General features: G+C 34.3%; 1 protein-coding gene across 9 annotated transcripts in view; it reads left to right on the plus strand.

The window, feature by feature from the left end:
• Positions 1 to 21,162, plus strand: part of PTPN13 (protein tyrosine phosphatase non-receptor type 13) — a 231,074-nt gene that overhangs the window by 45,504 nt on the left and 164,408 nt on the right. For all 9 annotated transcript variants that reach the window (XM_074228614.1, XM_074228608.1, XM_074228610.1 and 6 more), the window contains exons 3-6: positions 4,773 to 4,951; positions 9,921 to 9,986; positions 13,215 to 13,400; positions 19,025 to 19,118. In XM_074228614.1, the coding sequence (XP_074084715.1) occupies positions 4,773 to 4,951; positions 9,921 to 9,986; positions 13,215 to 13,400; positions 19,025 to 19,118 (525 nt within the window). The remainder of the gene's footprint in view (positions 1 to 4,772; positions 4,952 to 9,920; positions 9,987 to 13,214; positions 13,401 to 19,024; positions 19,119 to 21,162) is intronic.

Genomic DNA, 21,162 nt, shown 5'->3' on the forward strand with positions numbered 1-21,162 from the left:
ACCCCCTTTTGTACATCAACATTGTTTCTGATGAATGATAAGCATTTCTTGTTCTTGAAATATTTGCAATCTAGTGATTTGTCTTTATATTAAGTCATTAGCATTATTCATTTGATTTACTCTTTGTATATTTTTATATGTTTTGCACCTCACTGTTGTGGAATTTTGTGGTAGAAATGGAACTTGATGTTTCTCTTTTAATAGTATTTTGTGACTTTTGTATGTCTTTTTGAATTTAAGTAAATAATTTTATCTGTGTAAAAAAAACTGCCCCAAAGTCCATCACTTAGTCATCATGCATTTATTTAGCTCTTATTCTTGTTTCTGTTACTGTGCTGAGATATAGGGGAGCAAAAAAAGACCAAAAACATTCCCTGTCCTCAAGATGCTTACATTCTAATATAGAAGAGGACAGGTGGAGATGAAAGGGACAGTGTTTCAGACCTAGGACAGGGCAAGGGGTGAGGTGAAGGGGAGAGAGTTGAGAAAAGATATGTAGTCAGAATGTGGGTGTAATTGTTTTTTGCTTGAGGAACATCAAGAAGACCATTGAATAACAGAGCATCTGAAGAGAAATAATATATAACTATACTAGAAAGGTAGGAAGGGGCCAGGTAAACAAGAATTGTTTATGTTGGATTAATAGAGAGAGAAAGACTCATGGATGGGGGACCACGATATGTATTTTAGGAAAATCATTTTTGGCAGGTATGGGGAAAAACTTGGGACTGATTTTAGGAGAGCAGGAAAAAAGCTTTGAGGGTTGATATCTGGGGATAAGAAAGGAGTAGAACTTAAGAATTCAAAGGAGAAATTTAGGAAATATCTGCACAGAGGTCTGAGAGAAATCTATATTCAGGCAGATATTTGCCATAATACTGAATGGATATAGGTTCAGGGACAGGATACATTAGTCTCTGGATACTCAGGTGATAAATTGAAAGGATTACAAGTCTAACTGAATCTTTTGAGTTTAAAAGCATAAAGGAATTTGATCTGAGGCAGGATTGCAGGAAGATCAGAACAGTGTGAACATAGAAGAAAGTAAAAAATAATATCATAGTATTTAATGCAAGGAAATTGAAATGACAGCTGTAATCTGAAATGTGAATGGCTTCATTTTCCCAGTCAAATGAAAAAAATGGCAGAACATATTTTTGAAAAATACTTCAGATCTTGACAATCTGCTTTGTTGAAGAAACACATCTAAAACATGCATGCAGAGTCAATTAGGAACTCAAAAAAATTCATTATACTTTGGGTGATTCCAAAAGAGCTGCTGTTGGAATCATGTTTTAATCACACAATTAACAAATATTGATTAAGCTCTTTCTATTTGCTAGACATTAGACCAAGTTCTGAGGATGCAAATACAAAGAAAGTCAAAAAGAGTCCTTGTCTTCAAGGTGCTTGTATTTTAATGGTGAAGACAAAAATGACTTTTTGTTTGTTTTTTGCAAGGCAGTGGGGTTAAGTGACTTGCCCATGGTCACACAGCTAGGTAATTAAGTGTCTGAGGTCAAATTTGAACTCAGGCCCCTACACTGCACCACCTAGCTGCCTCCACAAAATGAATGATTCAGGAATAAATAGGTACACTTAAGATACAAAACATGGTAAACAGGTAAACCCTAGAGAATAAGACTATCTTTCTCATCTCTTCTTTGCTTTATATGTACTTATTCATCAATAAGATATTTTCCCCAATAGATTGTTAAGTAAATGCCTTAAGGTATTATCATATTTTTATTTGTTTTCTAGCACCTGGTATACACTTGGGTGCTTAATAAATCCAGAGGAAACCTAGAAAAAAATAGCACAAGTAGAGATAATTTATTTTAAAATTTATCCTTTTGTTTAAATTTTATTTTTTTATTCCAAATTGATAAATAACCCCCTCAAAGGCATCTGTATAGGAAAAAATGATATGTAAAACCATGAATCTCTTAGGTGCTGCTTCCTTTAAAAAAAAAAGGTAATTTATCATGTTATTTTCAAAGCTGACTTGCTTTTCATTTTTTTCCTTTCTAAACTTCTGTGTATTTTTAAAAAAGTGCTTCAAATACCATCTATAATCTCCTCTTTCTCCTAGTCCTCTTCATTTTCCTTTTCCTACACCTGTCCTCCTCAATTTCTTCCTCCTTATCCTCCTTTTTTCCCTCCTTTTCCTTCTCCTTTTACCTCATCTTGCTCCTCCTTTTCCTTTTCTTTATTTTCCTCCTCTCCTCCCTTTCCTTCTCTCTCTTCCTCCTCCTCTTCTTCCTTATCCTTTTCCTCAGTCCCTCTAAACTCCCCCAGCCCCCAGAAGTAGTGTGATAATGATGGGAGACTTGAAACCAAGTGGCTAGCTGGTAGCAAATGAAGAGATGCCTGGAATTTTGAGGCCTCTGTAAAGGGAAGCTTTGGGAGGAGTTTTTGCTCTGCTCTTTAATCCTCCAGAGGGGCAAAAACAACAGGGTAATAATGAGGTATGTGTACCGATGCTAAGAACAGTCTCTAGGATGATGTATTTCCTGGTGATGAGCTTATCCTAGAAAGACTTGGCAGTTTCCTCCCATGCTTTATTAATAAGGCAACATTCTCATTGGCATTTTTTGAAACTGCCTCCCACTGTTGTTACCTTAAGCTACAGCATTTTGGATCATTAGGGATTTAAAAAAAGAATAGTATAGAATTGGTGTTTCTAAATCTAGGTCTTTAGAGAAAAAATAAGACCTCTTCATTTTACAGATGAAGAAACTGAAGCCAAGAGGGATTAAATACCCTTTCCAGGCTCACCCAGGTAGTAGTGGGATATCTAGAAGTACACAGCTGTCCTATGCCATATCTCTTTGAAGAAAGAGGTCATTTCAAATTACCCTATTGTTTGATCTGTGATCTCCCATGGAGGAAACTATGAATGCAGGTCTGTAGCTGCTTGATTACTTAGAGAGTTGATAGTGTCTTGCTCAGGGATACACTGCCTTATCTGGCATGATTTGTACCCAAATCTTCCTAACTATGAGATGAATTCTTTGTATTAGATAATTTCATTTATGCAGAAGTTAAGTTTTACTTAAGTAACAAGGGGAACTGAAATGTTCTGGATCCAGTGGATACTACATGATGGTGTTCTCCTGACCTCTGACCTGAAGAGATGTCATGATAAGCCTATTCAGGATGTTTCTAGTGATCCTGGTATTGGCCTCCCAATTGACCTTTGTCTACTCAGGGCTAAAGCAGACCTTCCATTAACCCCATGGTCCATTGTCTAGCTTGATAAGAATCACTGTGAAACTTAAATTAAACTTTGGGTAGGTGAAAAACTAAAGCTCCATTTATGACACTGTTCTAAGTCATTTCTCTGAGCAGAACCTTACGATATAAAGAGCTTATTCTAAACTGCTCTGGAATATCAGCAGAAAAGTTACAAAAAAAATTTCTTGTTTTGATGAGTAGAAAGTTAGTACCACAAGTAACTAAAATTGACATTTTATTTTATTTTATTTTTTTAGATTTTTTTTTCAAGGTAATGGGGTTAAGTGGCTTGCCCAAAGTCACATGGCTAGGTAATTATTAAGTGTCTGAGGCCAGATTTGAACTCAGGCACTCCTGACTCCAGGGCCGGTGCTTTATCCACTGCGCCCCCTAGCTGCCCCAACATTTTATTTTTTAAAAATTTATCATATTTTTTGGGTGGCAAGGTGGTGCAGTGGATAGAGCACCGGCCCTGGAGTCAGGAGTACCTGAGTTCAAATCCGGCCTCAGACATTTAATAATTACCTAGCCATGTGGCCTTGGGCAATTCACTTAACCCCATTGCCTTGCAAAAACCTAATTAAAAATTATACTATTTTCTAGCAAAAGAATCAACAAGTGCTATAAAAATTGTATCCTAAATACTGACAAGTTTTGATTATGGTGGATCATAAACTAAATTCCATCAACCCTAGAGTCCAGTTGATGACATTGTGTCATGAATATATATTTTTTTTAGTTTTTTTTTTTGTAAGGCAATGGGGTTAAGTGGTTTGCCCAAGGTCACATGGCTAGGTAATTATTAAGTGTCTGAGGCCGGATTTGAACTCGCACTCCTGACTCCAGGGCCGGTGCTCTATCATGAATACTTTCAATGATATTTTATAATAGCTGACATTTATATGAGCATCTCCTATGGTCCAGGCAGTGTGCTACTTAATGCTTTATAAATTTGACCTCATTTGATCCTTGTAGTAATTCTTTAGATAGGTACTACTATTATTTCCATTTTATAGATGTGTAAACTGAGGTTTACAGAAATTAAATGAGTTGCCCAGAGTCATATAGCTAGGAAATATTTGAAGCTGGATTTGAGCTGAAGTCTTCCTAACCAGTTCTGACACTGTCCATTGTATCACACATTTATTTCTGTAATTCACAAGGAAAGTCTTACTTTTATAATGAGTTGAAAATCTCTATTTCCTAGCTTCTAGGATTTCCATACTTTTACGATTTTCTAAAATTAAGGTATTGTTAGTCCATAGTGCTCTGTTAGTCTTATAAATGGATGGGAGATACACCCCTTCTGTTCTGTGATCAGTCCTGAGGGTTGATTATATTCTTCATTCTGTTCTTAATCCCATATATGGAAGCAGCAGGGAAGAAATGCTTCATCTTTTATCCTAATGTGTATAATTGCAGAAGCTGTTAAAAATGTTATCTTGTATCAAGAATGATCAAAGTGATACATTGAACAAAAGTTCTGCTCCTTGAGATTTACATTTTGTTTTTTTCCTTTCTTCCCCTCTAACTAGTGAACACAGCAGACCCTACTGCCCTTGGCTTTATCATTTCCCCATGGTCTCTGTTGCTGCTACCATCTGGCAGTGTGTCATTTACAGATGACAGTGTTTCCAATCAAGACCTTCGAGCCTTTACTGCTCCTGAGATTCTTCAGAACCAATCACTGAACTCTCTCTCAGATGTTGAAAAGGTAACTGTAATTCTTTTTTATTTAAATATGAGAATAGAAATAGTAAACTTCTCCCTTACTTCCCTCACTGTCCATATCCATTTTGTATTACACTTCTAGAAACTCACATTTAAATTTGTCATTTATTGAGGAGTCACAGTTAAAACTAAAACTAATCTGTGATATTTGAATGTACTCTAATGAAGCAAATTTCTTTACAGTAAAAATCCTTTATATGCTCCTTAAGTTCCTTCATTAGCTTATTATTGAGATATTTGACTGCCATTAAGAGATTTTTTTCCCCAGCTTTTGTTCCCAAAGATTGAAAAATTTCTGTGCTAGTCAACTTACTAATTTTTGAACCTTTCAAGTATCTTGATTGAACCCATTTACAATTGGAATTTTTGTATTCTTGAAGTCATTGTGAATATTACATTCTAAGTCTGTCTCATTTCATCCTGCATTAGTTTTTAGTGCTTCTTTGAATTCTTCCTATGGTATTTGTTATTTCTCACAACAAAGAAATATTCTAAATAAGTATTTTTTTCATGAGTGCTGTGAAATTTTTCAAATTCTATCAAATCACTGGATTTAGACTTTTTAAAGTCCCTTAAATTATTTCTAAGTGACAAGGACCAATATATATTAACCTAACTATTCTCCCTCCCCCCCACCCCCATGAAACTTTTTAGTGATCAGCAAAAGCCACAATTCAATAATTTCAATTTCATCTTATTTTTTTCTTCTTTTGAAATCCTCATGTCTCCTAAAAGATTTTTTTCCTAAAAGATTGCTTCATTCATATCAGAAATGCTTAAGTGTCTATCAAATACTACAGGACTATGCTAATAAGACAAAGCAGTTGCCTGTATATTATGAGCTCTTCAGAGTTGCCAAGTAATAAAATCACCATTTTCTTATACCTCACTTTTTCAACTCACCTGTCAGCTTTATCCTCACATGGTTCATACACCTGGCAACCAGTTAAACAGGAATAGTGTCCTACATCAGCAATTTATTTTCTATGCCTTGTTGTGACTGTACATGCCCTTCACCAAATGTTTTATGAATGTGAAGCAAGCTCTTATCATTTGACCTGAATTATAGGTTAAAGTGATTAATGAGAATAGGTCAAGCTGTCAAATAGAAAGGGGATTTTTCCCATCAATTTTACACACTAATCTTTTCTAGGCTAAAGTAATCTCTTGAAGATTAGTTGGAAAATCTACTTTAATTTCTTTTTTTTAATTAAGATTATTGATAGCTTATTTATTTATTTATTTAAGGCAATGGGATTAAGCAATTTGCCCAAGGTCACACAGCTAGGTAATTATGAAGTGTCTGAGGCCAATTTTGAACTCAGAGAGTGCTGTATTCACTGCACCACCTAGCTGCCCCTCTACTTTTATTTCATTGAAAAATTCAAAATATTTTGAAATATATTGTTTTTTATGCCAAGAAAATATGGTTGAATGTTATTGGGAACTTGAAAGGAGAATATTCAGAGAGGCAGAATTCAATTCCAAATTTTATTTGATTCTAAAATAAATGATTTTTTAAAAAAAATCATTCAGTTTCAAAAATTATTCAGTTTGTTTTGTTTTCATTTTTGTTTTCTTCCTTCCTTTTCTCCCCACATTTAGATGGCAAAACAAATTGCTTTCGAAGTATGTATAGTTATATAAAGCAAATTCCCATATTTGTCATGTTCAAGTATATATAGTCATGTAAAGGAAATTCTCATACCCATGTATTTAAAAAAAGATAAGAAAAATATTTTTCAGTTTGCACTGAATCTATTCCTCTATATCTGGAAGTGAAAGTCATATTTGATTATATGAGTCCCCTAAAATTGTGGTTAGTCATTGTCTTAATCATTTACTCTGTCACAGTAGTTTGTCATTAAAATATTGTTAATGGTATAAATTGTTCTCTTGGTTCTTCTCACTTCATTTTGCATCAGTTCATTCAACTCTTCCCAATTTCCCCTTTGCAACTTCTTACTTCATTCCATCACATTCATAACCATAACTTGTTCAGTTATTCCTCAGTTGATAGGTATCTTCTTAGTTTTTATTTGTCACCACAAGTGTGTGTGTGTGTGTGTGTGTGTGTGTGTGTGTGTGTGTGTGTCTTTTTTCTTTTCTTTATTATATTTTAGAGTATGGCTCTAGAAGTGGTATTGCTAGGTTAAAGGATATGCATAATTTAATAACTCTTGGACATATTTCCACATTGTTTTTCAGGATAGTTCAACCACCAGTCCATTAATGTATCTTTTTACTTATAACCACTCTTCTTGTCAAACTAACCAAAAAAAGATAAGCAGGTTTTTAAAAAAATTTTATTTAACACAATGTGGTTAAGTGACTTACCCCTAAGGTCACACAGCTAGGCAATTATTAAGTGTCTGAGATTGGATTTGAACTCAGCTCCTCCTGACTCCAGAGCCAGGGCTCTATCCTCTGCACCACCTAGCTGCCCCAAGATAAGCAAGTTAAAAAAAAATAAAAGAAATGCTAAATAAGATAGTTTTTTTCCATGGCCTTGAAAATAAAGCTTAAAAGTTGAGTCACTGGCTAACTCCTCTTTTCTCCTCTAGCACAGAAGAAAATTGAATAAAGCAAAACTATGTTGAAGGATACTTTCCTCCTCCTCTTTTAAAAAAGAAGTATTCCCTATTTTGAAAAATGGAGTCTTGGATACATAGGAGAGAGTACAGAAATATTGCAATTTCATAAACATTTATTGCATGTCTAAAAGCTGAAACATAGCAGTCCTTACCCTCTAGAATATTACAGTATAATAGAAAGAATGATTACCTCAAAGTTCTTAAAAGCAGTTTTCTATTTTGGCATAGTTGAGTTGGTAGGATAATTTTTAATAATCAAGATTGCTAAATCCATTTTCCTTTGAAAACATTCAGATTTTAAAAATGTTGGGAGTGGAGATTCCCTATGCCTTTCTCTGATTTAGTTAAGCTGTTTGTTCTTTGGGAAGGTCATAGCTTTGGAAATTCCTGCATGTGTTAAAAGAGGCAATTGGCCCCAAGACATAGGCAGAAAGCTTCTAGAAAGGTGAAGCAGATTATTATCTTCCAGATGAGATAATTGACAAGGAAGGGTTCATACTTTGCATATTCTCCATGCAGACAAGCTATGGCTATTCCAGTGGGACTCCATTTCTCCCATTATCTTTCTGTTTACATTGGTTCTTCATAATAACCATGTTTCTATTTAGTTTCCTTGAAAATGAGTTTATGGCATGACTTGATCAGGTACATTGATTACATTCTAGGGACAACTAATTGAATTTACATGACTCAGTCTTAGAAAAAGAAATTGAAGAAGCCATAGGTGAACTTCCAAAGAAAGAGATCCCCAGACAGGGGTGATGATCAACCTTAATGGACTTGCTCATTCCAACAGTGCAACAATCAGGCACAATTTTGGGGTATCTGTGATGGAGAATACCATCTGTATCCAGAGAAAGAATTGTGAAGTCCAAACAAAGACCAAAGACTATTGCCTTTAATTTAAAAAAAAATCCCATTATCTTATATAATCTTGCTATCTCTTATTTTTTTTTTTTGATTTTTCTTAAGGATATGATTTCTCTCTCATCACATTCAATTTAGATCAATGTAGAGCATGGAAACAATGTAAAGACTAACAGAATGCCTTCTATGGGAGGGGGGTGGGGGCAGGGAAGTAAGATGGGGGGGATTGTAAAATTTAAAATAAATAAAATATTTCACAAAAAAAGAAAGAAAAAGGTCCCCAGAATCAGATGAATTTATAAATATATTTTCTCAAAACATTTAAAAAAACAATTAATTCAAATATTCTATAAATTGTTTGCTAAATCAACCTCATCAGTACCCTCAGGATTCTGTGCCCCACAGATTTTAGGGCTGATTGAAGATATGGCTATCAGATCTCTTTTCCCTTCCCACCTAGCTGCACTCCACCTCTATCTCTCTCTCCCATTCATGTTTTTTAGCCTCCTTTTGTGTTTTATCTTTCACCATTAGATTGTATGCTTCTTATAGGCAGGGTCTGTCTTTCTTTTTCATATTTGCATACCCAACATATGGCAAAAGCTTGGCACATAGAAGTTGCTTAATAACACTTAATGACTGACTCAAATAGGGAAAAAAGATATATTGCTAAATACCTTCTATGAAATAAATATGGCCCTATTACTCAAACCAAGGAGAAATAAAGCAAATTACAGTCTTTGAATTTAACTGAATTCAAGTGATGTAAATAACCTTACATGTTGTCAGATATAGTATTATTAATGTTATAGCTTGACAAATAGTTTGTTTCACATATTATTGAGTCATTTATATGTATGTATAAGCATATTTATATATACATATATTTGCATGTGCATATTATAGATAAATTAAAAGGACAATCAAATGATTTTTATTGCTTTTTTAAAAATTAAAATCTGATAATCTGTTTCAAGTAATCTCTCTAAAAATAAATATTTTAATCTTTATTTACTCAGTGAACTCACTTGGACAGGATGTATAAAGTTCCTTATTTAAAATAACTGCTTTGAACCTCATTAATATTTATTTGGGAAATGTTTTGTTAATTCTTATTAGAAATTTTTTTTTTCCAATATTCTAACACTGACAGGATTTTATTTTAATTATTAAAATAAATGATTTCTCTAGTATCAGTTTATTTATAAGCCCTAAATATTTTTATTCAGAATGGGAAATGATTACCCCAGGTCTCTAAAGTGTTCTAGGGTAGGGTAGGAGCATGAAAACCCTTTTTGTTGTAGATGTTAGCTATCTTCCATTCAACAAATGTTTATTTTCTGCTTATTATGTGAAGAATACTGTGATAGACAGTGGAGGAGATTGTAGGTTAAGACACTGCTTCCGTGGAACTTCAGTCTGCTATGATAGTGTTTGCCCAGTTTTTCATGATTACCTGGTCACAACCAAGGATTTGTGTTTTGTTTCTAGATACATATTTATTCTCTTGGAATGACATTGTACTGGGGAGCTGACCATGAAGTACCTCAAACTCAAGTAAGTAAAGACTTTACATTTGTTTTCACTTAGTTTTCATATCTTTTTATTTTAGGTTTTTGCAAGGCAATGGGGTTAAGTGGCTTGCCCAAGGCTGCACAGCTAGGTAGTTATTCAGTGTCTAAGGCTGGATTTGAATTCAGGTACTTCTGACTCCTGGGCTGGTGCTCTATCCACTGCGCCACCTAGCTGCCCCCTAGTTTTCATATCTTAAAAAAAAATTCTTCCACATTTTAAAATATGTTCAGAAGCAGTTTAGTCATATCTTTTTGAATATCTACTTAAAAGTGAACAAAATAACCCTCAGTGAAACAGCAGACAAATTCAAATTGTCATCTGAAATAGAATAGGGTCTGAGATTTATTCTGGGAAATGTAAGGACTGAACTGAAAAACTGCTAAGTTGTCATTTATTGTTATGTGTAGTGACTGATGATAGGAATTATAGAAATATAGAAATTTGTTATTATATTGTGTGAGTAGGTCTTGTTTTATTCATTGTAATTGTATCCATAGTGGTATACCTCCCATGATGTCTGGAATATAGTCGGTTCTTAATAAATGCTTGCTCAATTGATTATATTTTGATTCAGACAATCCCTAGACCTCAATTAAAATGGAAAAACTACTACAAGGTTATGATCAATTATTTAGTTGTTTACCTTTCCATGCTCTCTATATCTAAGTCTTGTTATTGCTCTTATGTTAATTTTGTATCGAAGAGAAGTCAATTAGATTTTGCAAAATTGTTGACAGTTCTTATTTGTAAGGTGCATATACCTAAGAGTCTTAAATTTAAAATTTTACTTCTTAGGATTACTGAAAACTATTTTCTCATTTTAGTTTGATACATGTGTATATATGTGTATGTACTTATATTTGCAAATATGTTCCTATTTATCATTATACCTGATTCTTTAACATTATAAAAGAGTTAAATTACATAAAAATATTTTTGAGAAGCATACCAAGCTGTTTAACTGTATTTGAAATATGAAAAAATCTATAATGCATATATTTCAAAGAATTGTGAAATATCACATATAAAAGTAATATGTAAATTGATGGGAAAAAGTAACTCCTGATGTTGATTCTTATAAGTTAGTAGGAAAGTATCTCATAAAAGGAGTGATAGCTACAGTTAAGATTATTTAAGAATATTGAGGGCAGATAGATGGCATGGTGGATAGAACATCATCCTTGGACCCAGGAGGACCCGAGTTCAAATCCACTGTAGATACTTGAAACTTTTTTTATTTAGAATGATTTTATTAATTTTGAGTTTTACAAATTTTCTCCCATTCTTGCTTCCCTCCACCCACTCCCCACAGAAGGCAGTCTGTTAGTCTTTACATTGTTTCCATGGTATACATTGATCTTGGTTGAATGTGATAAGAGTGAAAGCATATCCTTAAGGAAGAAAAATAAAGTATAAGAGATCACAAAATTACATAATAAGATAATGGGGGTTTTTCCCCCCTAAATTAAAGGAAATAGTCTTTGCAGGCACTTGAAACTTACTAGTTGTGTGATGTTGGGCAGGTCTCTTAACCCCACTGCCCCACAAAAAAAACTTAAAAAAAAAGAAAGAAAAAGGGGCAGCTCGATGTTGCAGTGGCTTGATCAGTGGCCCTGGAGTCAGAAGAACTCCTGGAGTCAGTTCTGGTTTCAGATACTTGACACTAGCTGCTTTGCCAAACAAACAAAAAACAAAAAACAGTGGTGATCACTGAACTCCAGTATTTGGAAAGTGTTATTTTTCTGAAGCCAATGCTAATCTTTAGACTATTCTGCTCATAAGAGTTTAAAGCAAAATATTTTCTTCTCAAGAGAGATCAATTAGAATCTGAATTAACTTCTCCTTCATTGCTTCCCTAGTAGAATTTAGTGCTAGACATATTGATGATATTCAGCACCAAAAAACCCAGAATTTTTAAGCACTTATTATTTTTTTTTAACATTTAGGGATTTTGTTTTTTAGTTTTGAGATTCAAATTTTTTTTGGCAAGGCAATGGGGTTAAGTGACTTGCCCAAGGTCAAGCAGCTAGGTAATTATTAAGTGTCTGAAGTTGGATTTGAACTCAGGTCCTCCTGATTCTTGGGCTGGTGCTCTATCCATTGCACCACCTAGCTGCCCCGAGATCCAAATTCTATCCCTTCTCTCTTCTCTCACTTCCCTACTCTCTGAAATGGTAAGCAGTCAGATATAAATATACATGTGCAATCATGTAAAACATTTCCTTATTAGTCATTTTATGCAAGAAGATGAGTAAACGAAAAATAAATCAGAGAAAAAAATTACAAAATTGAATGCTTTAGTCTGTATTCACTCAATATCAGTTCTTTCTGTGGAGGCAGATAGTATGCTTCATCATTAGTCCTTTGGAATTGTTTTGGATCATTTTCTTGCTGAGAATAGCTGAGTCATTCAGAGTTCTTCATCAAACAATATTACTCTAAATGTATACAATTTTCTCCTGGTTCCTTTCACTTTGCTTCAGTTCATGTAAGTCCAGGTTTTTCTGAAATTATCCTGTTTGACATTTCTTATAGCACAATAGTATTCCATTATAATCATATTCCACAGCTTGTTTAGCTATTCCCTAGTTGATAGGTATCCCTTCAATTTTTCAATGCTTAGCTACCATAAGAAGAGATTCTATGAATAATTTTTGTACAAATAGGTCCTTTCTCCCCCCCTTCCCTTTTTGTTGATCTCCTTGGGAGTATAGTCCAGTTAATGGCATTGCTGAGTATACAGGGTTTAGTGACTTTTTGGGTCATGGATCCAAATTGTTTTCTAGAATAACAGGACTGGATTTACAGCTCTTTCAATTAGCACATTAAGTCACCTGTTTTTCCCCAGCTCCTCCAGCGTTTGTCATTTTCCTTTTCTGCCAAATTTTCCAGTTTGATAGGAATGAAGTGGAACTTTAGATTTGTTTGAATTATTAGTACCTCACCTGCTAAAAATTTTTTTTTGGGGAAGGATAAATATTTTAGGTATATTAAACATACAAACCACTAAACTATTAACCAAAGAAAAATCCCACTAAACCACATCCTCTTCCTCCATCTCCATTACACTGGTATTTACTATAAAGGGTTTTTGTTGGCATTTTTTTAGCTTAATCTGTGTAGTGTTTTCATTGAAAATTATTTTTATTGTTATTGTTATTTTAACTATAAAGGTGAATTTAACATGACTTTTCCCTCTTTCATACTCAGCCTATCAAGCTTGGAGACCATCTAAACAGCATATTGCTTGGCATGTGTGAAGATGTAATTTATGCCCGTGTTTCCATACGAACTGTCCTGGATGCTTGCAGTGCCCACATTAGGAATAGCAACTGTGCACCATCTTTCTCCTATGTAAAACAATTGGTTAAGCTGGTTCTTGGAAGTCTTTCTGGGGTAAGCCACTGTTCTAAATTATGGAATATTGCATTTAAATTGTTTGCTTTTATGAATGTTTAATTTTACTTTTACATGTTTTATTGATTCTTTTTGAAAAAAAAGACAGTATTTCTCAGTATTTCTCAATTATTTCTACCTTTCCCATCTTGCCATTGAACTTTTCCTTATAATGAAAAACACTTGAGCAAAACCTGCAGATTGCTGAAATCAGATTCAATGTTATGTACCTAGAGTTTCCTCTCCCCACTACTGAAATATTATTTTTCATTTATCTGTACCGAGATTGGTCATGGCATTTAATCTGAATTCAGCTGCTCTATTCCTTTACTTTTGTAGGACTTGTGAATGTTTTCATTTTAGTTCTACTCTTACGCCACATCAGTTTCATGAAGGGCTTCCATGTTTGTTTGAATTGCTCGTGGTCATCATATCTTATGTCTCAAAAGTAATAATTTATATTCTTACAAAGTTTATTTAGCCATTCCTTGTTTCATTTCTTCAAATGATTTACTCTTTTTTATAATAGCAAATGTTGGGATATATGAGAGCCCTTTGTGTTTGACCTCCATGAAGTCTTTTGGCTTTTAGACACTAGAGCAAAAGAATACACTGCTTGATTTTTTCATAAATAATTCCAACTAATTAAATCAATCAGTTAATTTAATCACTCGAAAATTTTGAATGTTTGGCAGTTTGTAGTTGTTATTTAATCATCTCATACAATTCAGAAAATATTAAGTATTTATTATGTATAAACTGTGTTAGGTTCTGAGGACACAAAGATAAAAGCAACAAAGAATCAGCCCTCCAACAGCTAACAATAAAGTAAAGAGATACATATTTACACACAAAATATAGATATAGAGAAGAAATCTATAGGGGGAAAATAGACATAACTTTTGAAAGGGAGAAACATGGTACAAAAATTTAATTTATTGTTACAATAGCATTTAACTCCCTATAATTCTTATAATTCATTATCAGAGCTTGGCAAACTAATTCCAAGGGTCAAAATCAGCCTGCTGCTTGCTTGTGTGACCTAGAAATAGACTAGTTTTTACATTTTATAATTTGTATTAAAAACATTTTAAAATGCAAGAGCAATTCTTGACCCTGGCCTATAATAAAAGAAATACCAATGATATGGTAAATTATCTTAATCTAACAATGCAAGTATCATTTTATTTTAGAAAATTTCCTAGGATCAAAGACTGTTAGAACTAATCCAGTTCCTTCTATAGGCTAGTGGGAAGCAAAGATAGAGCCTCACTTCCCTGGGAAAAAAGACAGATACCAATTTTTAAAAATTTTGCTTTTATTTTCGATTCTATCCATCCCTTCTTTCTCTTTTCTCTTCTCTTCTCTTCTCTTCTCTTCTCTTCTCTTCTCTTCTCTTCTCTTCTCTTCTCTTCTCTTCTCTTCTCTTCTCTTCTCTTCTCTTCTCTTCTCTTCTTTTCTTTTCTCTTCTTTTCTTTTCTTTTCTTTTTTGATTTTTCAAGGCAGTGGGGTTAAGTGGCCTGCCCAAGGCCACACGGCTAGGTAATTAAATGTCTGAGGCTGGATTTTAACTCAGATACTCCTGACTTCAAGGCCAGTGCTCTATCCATGGTGCCACCTAGCTGCCCCCATCCTTTTTTTCTTGTCATGGAGCCATTCCTTTTTGAAAAAAGAAACCTCTTTTTCTTTTTTGTGTTTCAATCCCATTGCTATAACTAATAGTACAGTTGTGAGAAGTGACACTTTCTGTGTCTGATCCTAGGAGTTGTGTAATTCAAAGAGATTTAAATGACAGGTAAGAGTAGAAGAAAAAAAAGAGATCCCTTTCCAATTGTAGCTAAATAAGCTCTTGAGTATGAATGGTAGATTTGTAGGAGACCCTACTGCCTCCAAATACCAGGTGATTTTGATTGTCCAATAATTTAGACTAATATGAGAAAGTTACTTAAAATCTCTGTTTCTTAGTTTGGCTCTAATTAAAGTTGGAATAATACATCTATTTCACTGAATAAGTTTGAATATAATAGAGTTAGTACTTACAAAATGCTTTGAGATCCTTGGAAGAGAGACAATTAGGAACTTGCTATTACTAGTTCATAATGAAATCTTTGATATCATGTCCCTCAGACTTAGAAGCCCTGTTGATTCACTTTATTCTCCTTACCTTTGTGGACTGACAATAAAAATCATTTAAATGTCCCTGTTTAATTCATTTAAAAATGATTTTCTCTTAGGAGCAGCCCTAGTTAAGTCTTTATTTTAGGAAAAGAGGGAGCAGAATTGAGGTCATAAAGATAGGCTAGGTAATTTGAGGGCTGTGATAAGAAAGATATCTAATTTGGTTGATTACTGTTTTCTGGTATGATCTCTAGTATATTCTAAGAAGCACAAGAAGATTTAAAAAATCATTATGCAAAGATGTATATAGAGATTATTTTCTGTTATTTAATTTATGGATCAGTCCTTTTGATAGTCTTCATCCATTAGTGTTCTCATCCAAAATGCATGGAATTTTTTTTTAGGTTTTTTTTGCAAGGCAAATGGGGTTAAGTGACTTGCCCAAGGCCACACAGCTAGGTAATTATTAAGTGTCTGAGACCAGATTTGAACCCAGCTATTCCTGACTCCAAACCTCATAAAAACCTTTTCTTAAAATATTCAAATTCACATTAAAATTCTAAAAAAATTCCATGCATAGGGGTGGCTAGGTGGCGCAGTGGATAAAGCACTGGCTCTGGAGTCAGGAGTACCTGGGTTCAAATCCGGTCTCAGACACTTAATAATTACCTAGCCGTGAGGCCTTGGGCAAGCCACTTAACCCCATTTGCCTTGCAAAAACATAAAGAAATAAAAGTCATTTTTCCAATTGATAAAATGCACAAAGGATATGAATAGGCTATTTTCAGAGGAATAAAACCAAGTTATCAATAGTCATTAAAAAATACTCTAAAGGGGGCAGCTAGGTGGCGTAGTGGATAGAGCACCGGCCCTGGAGTCAGGAGTACCGGGGTTCAAATCCGGCCTCAGACACTTAATAATTACCTAGCTGTGTGGCCTTGGGCAAGACACTTAACCCCATTTGCCTTGCAAAAACCTAAACCCCCCCCCAAACAAAAAAAAATACTCTAAAGCACTAACAATTAGAAAAATTAAAATTAAAATTAAAATAATTCTATGCTTCTACTTCATCAGATCCATAAGATTGGCAAAGGAAAGAAAACAGCAAGTACCATAGATACTATGGGAAAGCAGTTATATTAATGCATTGGAGATTTTTTATTTTTTTTTTTAGATTTTTAGTTTTTGCAAGGCAATGGGGTTAAGTGACTTGCCCAAGGTCACACAGCTAGGTAATTATTAAGTGTCTGAGGCCGGATTTGAACCCCGGTACTCCTGACTCCAGGGCCGGTGCTCTATCCACTGTGCCACATAGCTGCCCCAGTATATTAATGCATTGTTAATGGAGCTGTCAACAACTCTTACCTGGCAAGTAGTTTGGAGCTAAACTGTTCATACTCTTTAACCCAGTGAAATGGTGACTAGATATTCACCCTAACGAGATCAATAAAAAAAGGGAAAAAACTTGTATAAAACCAGCAAGTCATTCTGTGATGACAAAGAATTAAAAACTGAGGGAATGTCCATCAATTAGAGAATGCCTGAACAAGTTGTATTTGATTGTGATGAGATAATATTGTTTTAAGAAATGATGAACAGAGTGATTTGAAAGAAACTTGGGAAGACTTGTATGAACTGATGAAAAATGAAGTGAGCAGACTCAGGGGAACAATTTATATAGTAACAGTAACATGGTAATGACAAGATTTAGTACTGATCAACATAGTGGCCTGCCATGATTCCAAAGAATGAAACATGCTATCAGTTTCCAAATAGAAAGTGAATATGCTCAGAATGCAGACTGAAACATGTTTTCTGTTCTTTCTGTCTTTTTCTTGCCTTTTTTATTTTTTAGACATGACAATTGCTAATTTTGTTTTTCATGACATGTCTGTGTATGTGTGTGTGTGAGTGTGTGTGTGCTTGTAATGTTGATGAGAGGGAGAGAATTTGATACTGAAAATAAAAGCAAATTAAGTAAAAATAAACTGATTTTATTCCTCTACCCCTCCCCATCAAGATTTGGCTAACATACCACTTTCTTTAAGAAGCTTTTCCTGATCCTCCTTAAGGCTAATGTCTTCCCTCCAAGGATTATCACTAATTTATTCAGATTATATCTTATTTGTATGTAGTTATTTGGAGATTGCCTCCCCCCATTAGATTGGTAACTCATTGAGGGCAGAGATTGTTTCAGCCTTTAGAAGATGCCTGGCATGCAATAGGCACATAATAAATGCTTGCTGATTTGATTTCATTGACTTTTGTACACTATAATTTTTTTAAAGAAAGATTTTATTTATTTTGAGTTTTGTAATTTTTTCCCTATTCTTGCTTCCCTACCCCCACCCCCACCCCCCACAGAAGGCAGTCTGTTAGTCTTTACATTGTTTCCAGGGTATACATTGATCCAAATTGAATGTGATGAGAGAGAAATCATATTCTTAAGGAAGAAACATAAAGTATAAGAGATAGCAAGATCAGACAATAAGATATCAGGTTTTTTTCCCTAAATTAAAGGTAATAGTCTTTGGTCTTTGTTCAAAATCCATAATTCTTTCTTTGGATACAGATGGTATTCTCCATCACAGATAACCCAAGATTGTCCATGGTTGTTGCAGTAATGGAATGAGCAAGCCCATTGCTTGCTCCCCAACCTGGATAGGTTGATCATCAAACCCATATTGCTGTGGCGATGTGCAATGTTCTTCTGGTTCTGCTCATCTCACTCAACATCAGTTCATGCAGATCCTTCCAGGCTTCCCTGAATTCCCATCCCTCCTGGTTTCTAATAGAGCAATAGTGTTCCATGACATACATATATCACAGTTTGTTATGCTATTCCCCAATCGATGGGCATTCACTTACTTTCCAGTTCTCTTGCCATCACAAACAGGGCTGCTATGAATGTTTTTGGACAAGTGATGGCTTTACCCTTTTTCATCATCTCTTCAGGGTATAGACCCAGTAGTGGTATTGCTGGATCATAGGGTATGCACATTTTTGTTGCCCTTTGGGCTTAATTCCAAATTTCTCTCCAGAAAGGTTAGATGAGTTCACAGATCAACTAATAATGCATTAGTGTCCCAGTTTTCCCATATCCCTTCCAACATTTCTGGTCATATTGACCAGCCTGAGAGGTGTGAGGTGGTACCTCAGAGATATTTTAATTTACATTTCTCTAGTAAGTAGTGATTTAGAACAATTTTTCATATGACTATGGGTCTCTTTTATTTCCTCATCTGTAAATTGCCTTTGCATATCCTTTGACCATTTATTTGTCAGTGCACTATAATTTTTGACATTTGCAGTTCATTCTCATTTTCAGGAGGTGAATAAGCCAGATTTAAGATGTTTATGTCTAGAGAGAGCTAAGTGAATTCAAGGCAGGAAGGAGATTCTGGTTTCTTTGTGGATGTTATAGAAAAAATTACTATTGTTGCTGAGCAGATTATTAAAAGAAGAGAGGAGTCCTTACCAATGCTGACTTCTGATTATTTCTGCAGATGGATCAGCCTCCCTGTAACAATGAGCAGAAATTACGACCTGATAGAAGCCAAGCCCTTCGGGATCGATTGAGAGGAAAAGGACTCCCCACTGGTAAGAAGAATGATCATGAACAGTCACATGCTGACTTTATTCCTGCCAAAAAGCATTCTGATTATCAGAAGAAATTATAAATAAGAATTATGGCTGCATGGAATTGGATGGAGTAAGGCATATCAAACAATGGAAGAAATTAGTTAGCTATGAGTTTGATTCTGGATCTTCTCACACAAATCAATTCTTTAATATTCACATAACTTAATAATATTGTTTTTACACTGATATATTCCAGATTAAATAATTTCAATTTTTAACATTATTATTAGTAACATTCAATAGTTTTCTATTGTGCTAAAAATGTTAAAAGTTGTATAAGAAAAATGATAGAAAAATATCATTGATTCCTTGAACTCTGTTGTAATGTAATGTAGAGACAAATAATCTGGAAGACAAAAATTTTGACTATGACTAAATAATGACTGAATAACCTGAAAGACTTTTTTTCTCCAATTCAATTATTTCATGCCTCTTCCTTTTTTTTGGTATTAGAAATGTTTTCTCATCCATAAATAATTATATTTTCATGAGGTGAGTCTGAAAATTATTGCTTCTTTATTTGCTCTTTTAGAGGCAATCCCAAACTGAGATTTTTATCTCAGCATAGAGAATTCTCAGTGAGGATACTCCATCTTAGCATGTAAATCAGTACATACTCTACAACCTTAGAGAATTGTATGGGATGTTGAAAACTTGAATGACTCCCTAGGATCACACAAGTCTTCTTGACTCTGAAGTCCCTGCTCTCTCCACTCTGCTATGCTGCTTCTTTAGGTTCTATTCAGATGTGAGAAGAACAAAAATTTTAAAATAGTAAAAAGCTGGAAGCAAGATGCTACTTTGTTCCTAGGGATCAGAACCACATTACTACAGCTGCCTTCTAATTTGTTCCTCCCTGAGTACATATCCCAAAGTCTAAGACCACTGTTCACCCTCAGCACCCCCACAATATCCAGGCTTCCTCCTTAGGGCTCCCTATTTCTGTTTCTTAGAACTGGCTAATGAGTAGCAAAACTGCCAGTTAGCATCTTTTCCAATACTTTTGTACTCAGAACAAGGTTAAATCTGTCTGTGCCACAACCAGGACCTCTCCATTACCTTAATTTTTTGGGGGGAGGGGTGGGGTTTGCAAGGTAATCAGGTTAAGTGATTTGCCCAAGATTACACAACTAGGTAATTATATTACTTTAATTTCTAAATATATTCCTTTTCCTCCACCCCCTTTCCTATCTAGTATACTCCCAAAAAATGAAAAAGAGGGAAAGAAGCGTGGTTGAGCTCTCTTTTGGTAATTGAGAAATAGTATTTTAAAAATTTCTTACATCTCTTCAGCATTTGTATGAATTGTGGATTGCAAAGTTGTTTAGAATCAATAATCTAGCAGAGGTTGAACAATTTAAAAAGAATCCCACCCTGCTTTTCATGATTCCTGCAAAATTAGACTTTCCCCTCCAGTTGTATTATCTATATTTCTGTATTCAAGTGATCTATTGCTAGAATTCCAGTTCTCAATTTCTAATTACTAGAATATCAGCATGTTGAAGGCAAAACCCATTTTTTTGTTTTTATAGCCCTAGCACTGCACATAGCATATTGAATATAATACTTTTAAAAAATGCTTCTTGAATTGAATTGTTCTGATATTTTTTTAGCAAACTTAAAAAAATAAAAGTTCTAAAGTATCTTAAAAATACAATTTGTGAGATTGTGAAAATTTCATGGTTATAATTATGAGCATCCATTTTCAATGGATAATGTTGTTGGTGTGAATTTTGGAAAAGAGTGAGTTGACTCTTTATTGATGCAGTAATATTCTTTGGAAGGTGCTTTACGATGAATAACATTTCCAGTTTGCTGCTTGTTTGTTTATCATTTTTCTCATTGTCACAGTTAGATGGTATGCAAGATTTTAAAAGTTTATTTGAACCTTCTGGATTTGGGTTGTTCATAAAACTGTTAGAAACTACAAAAACTGTATGCTATTTTTCTTAATTTTATGGTATTCTACAACTTATTTAGCCTAACTTGTTGAAGGTAAAAT

The sequence above is a fragment of the Macrotis lagotis genome, chromosome 3, assembly GCF_037893015.1.
Source record: "Macrotis lagotis isolate mMagLag1 chromosome 3, bilby.v1.9.chrom.fasta, whole genome shotgun sequence".
NCBI lineage: Eukaryota > Metazoa > Chordata > Mammalia > Peramelemorphia > Peramelidae > Macrotis > Macrotis lagotis.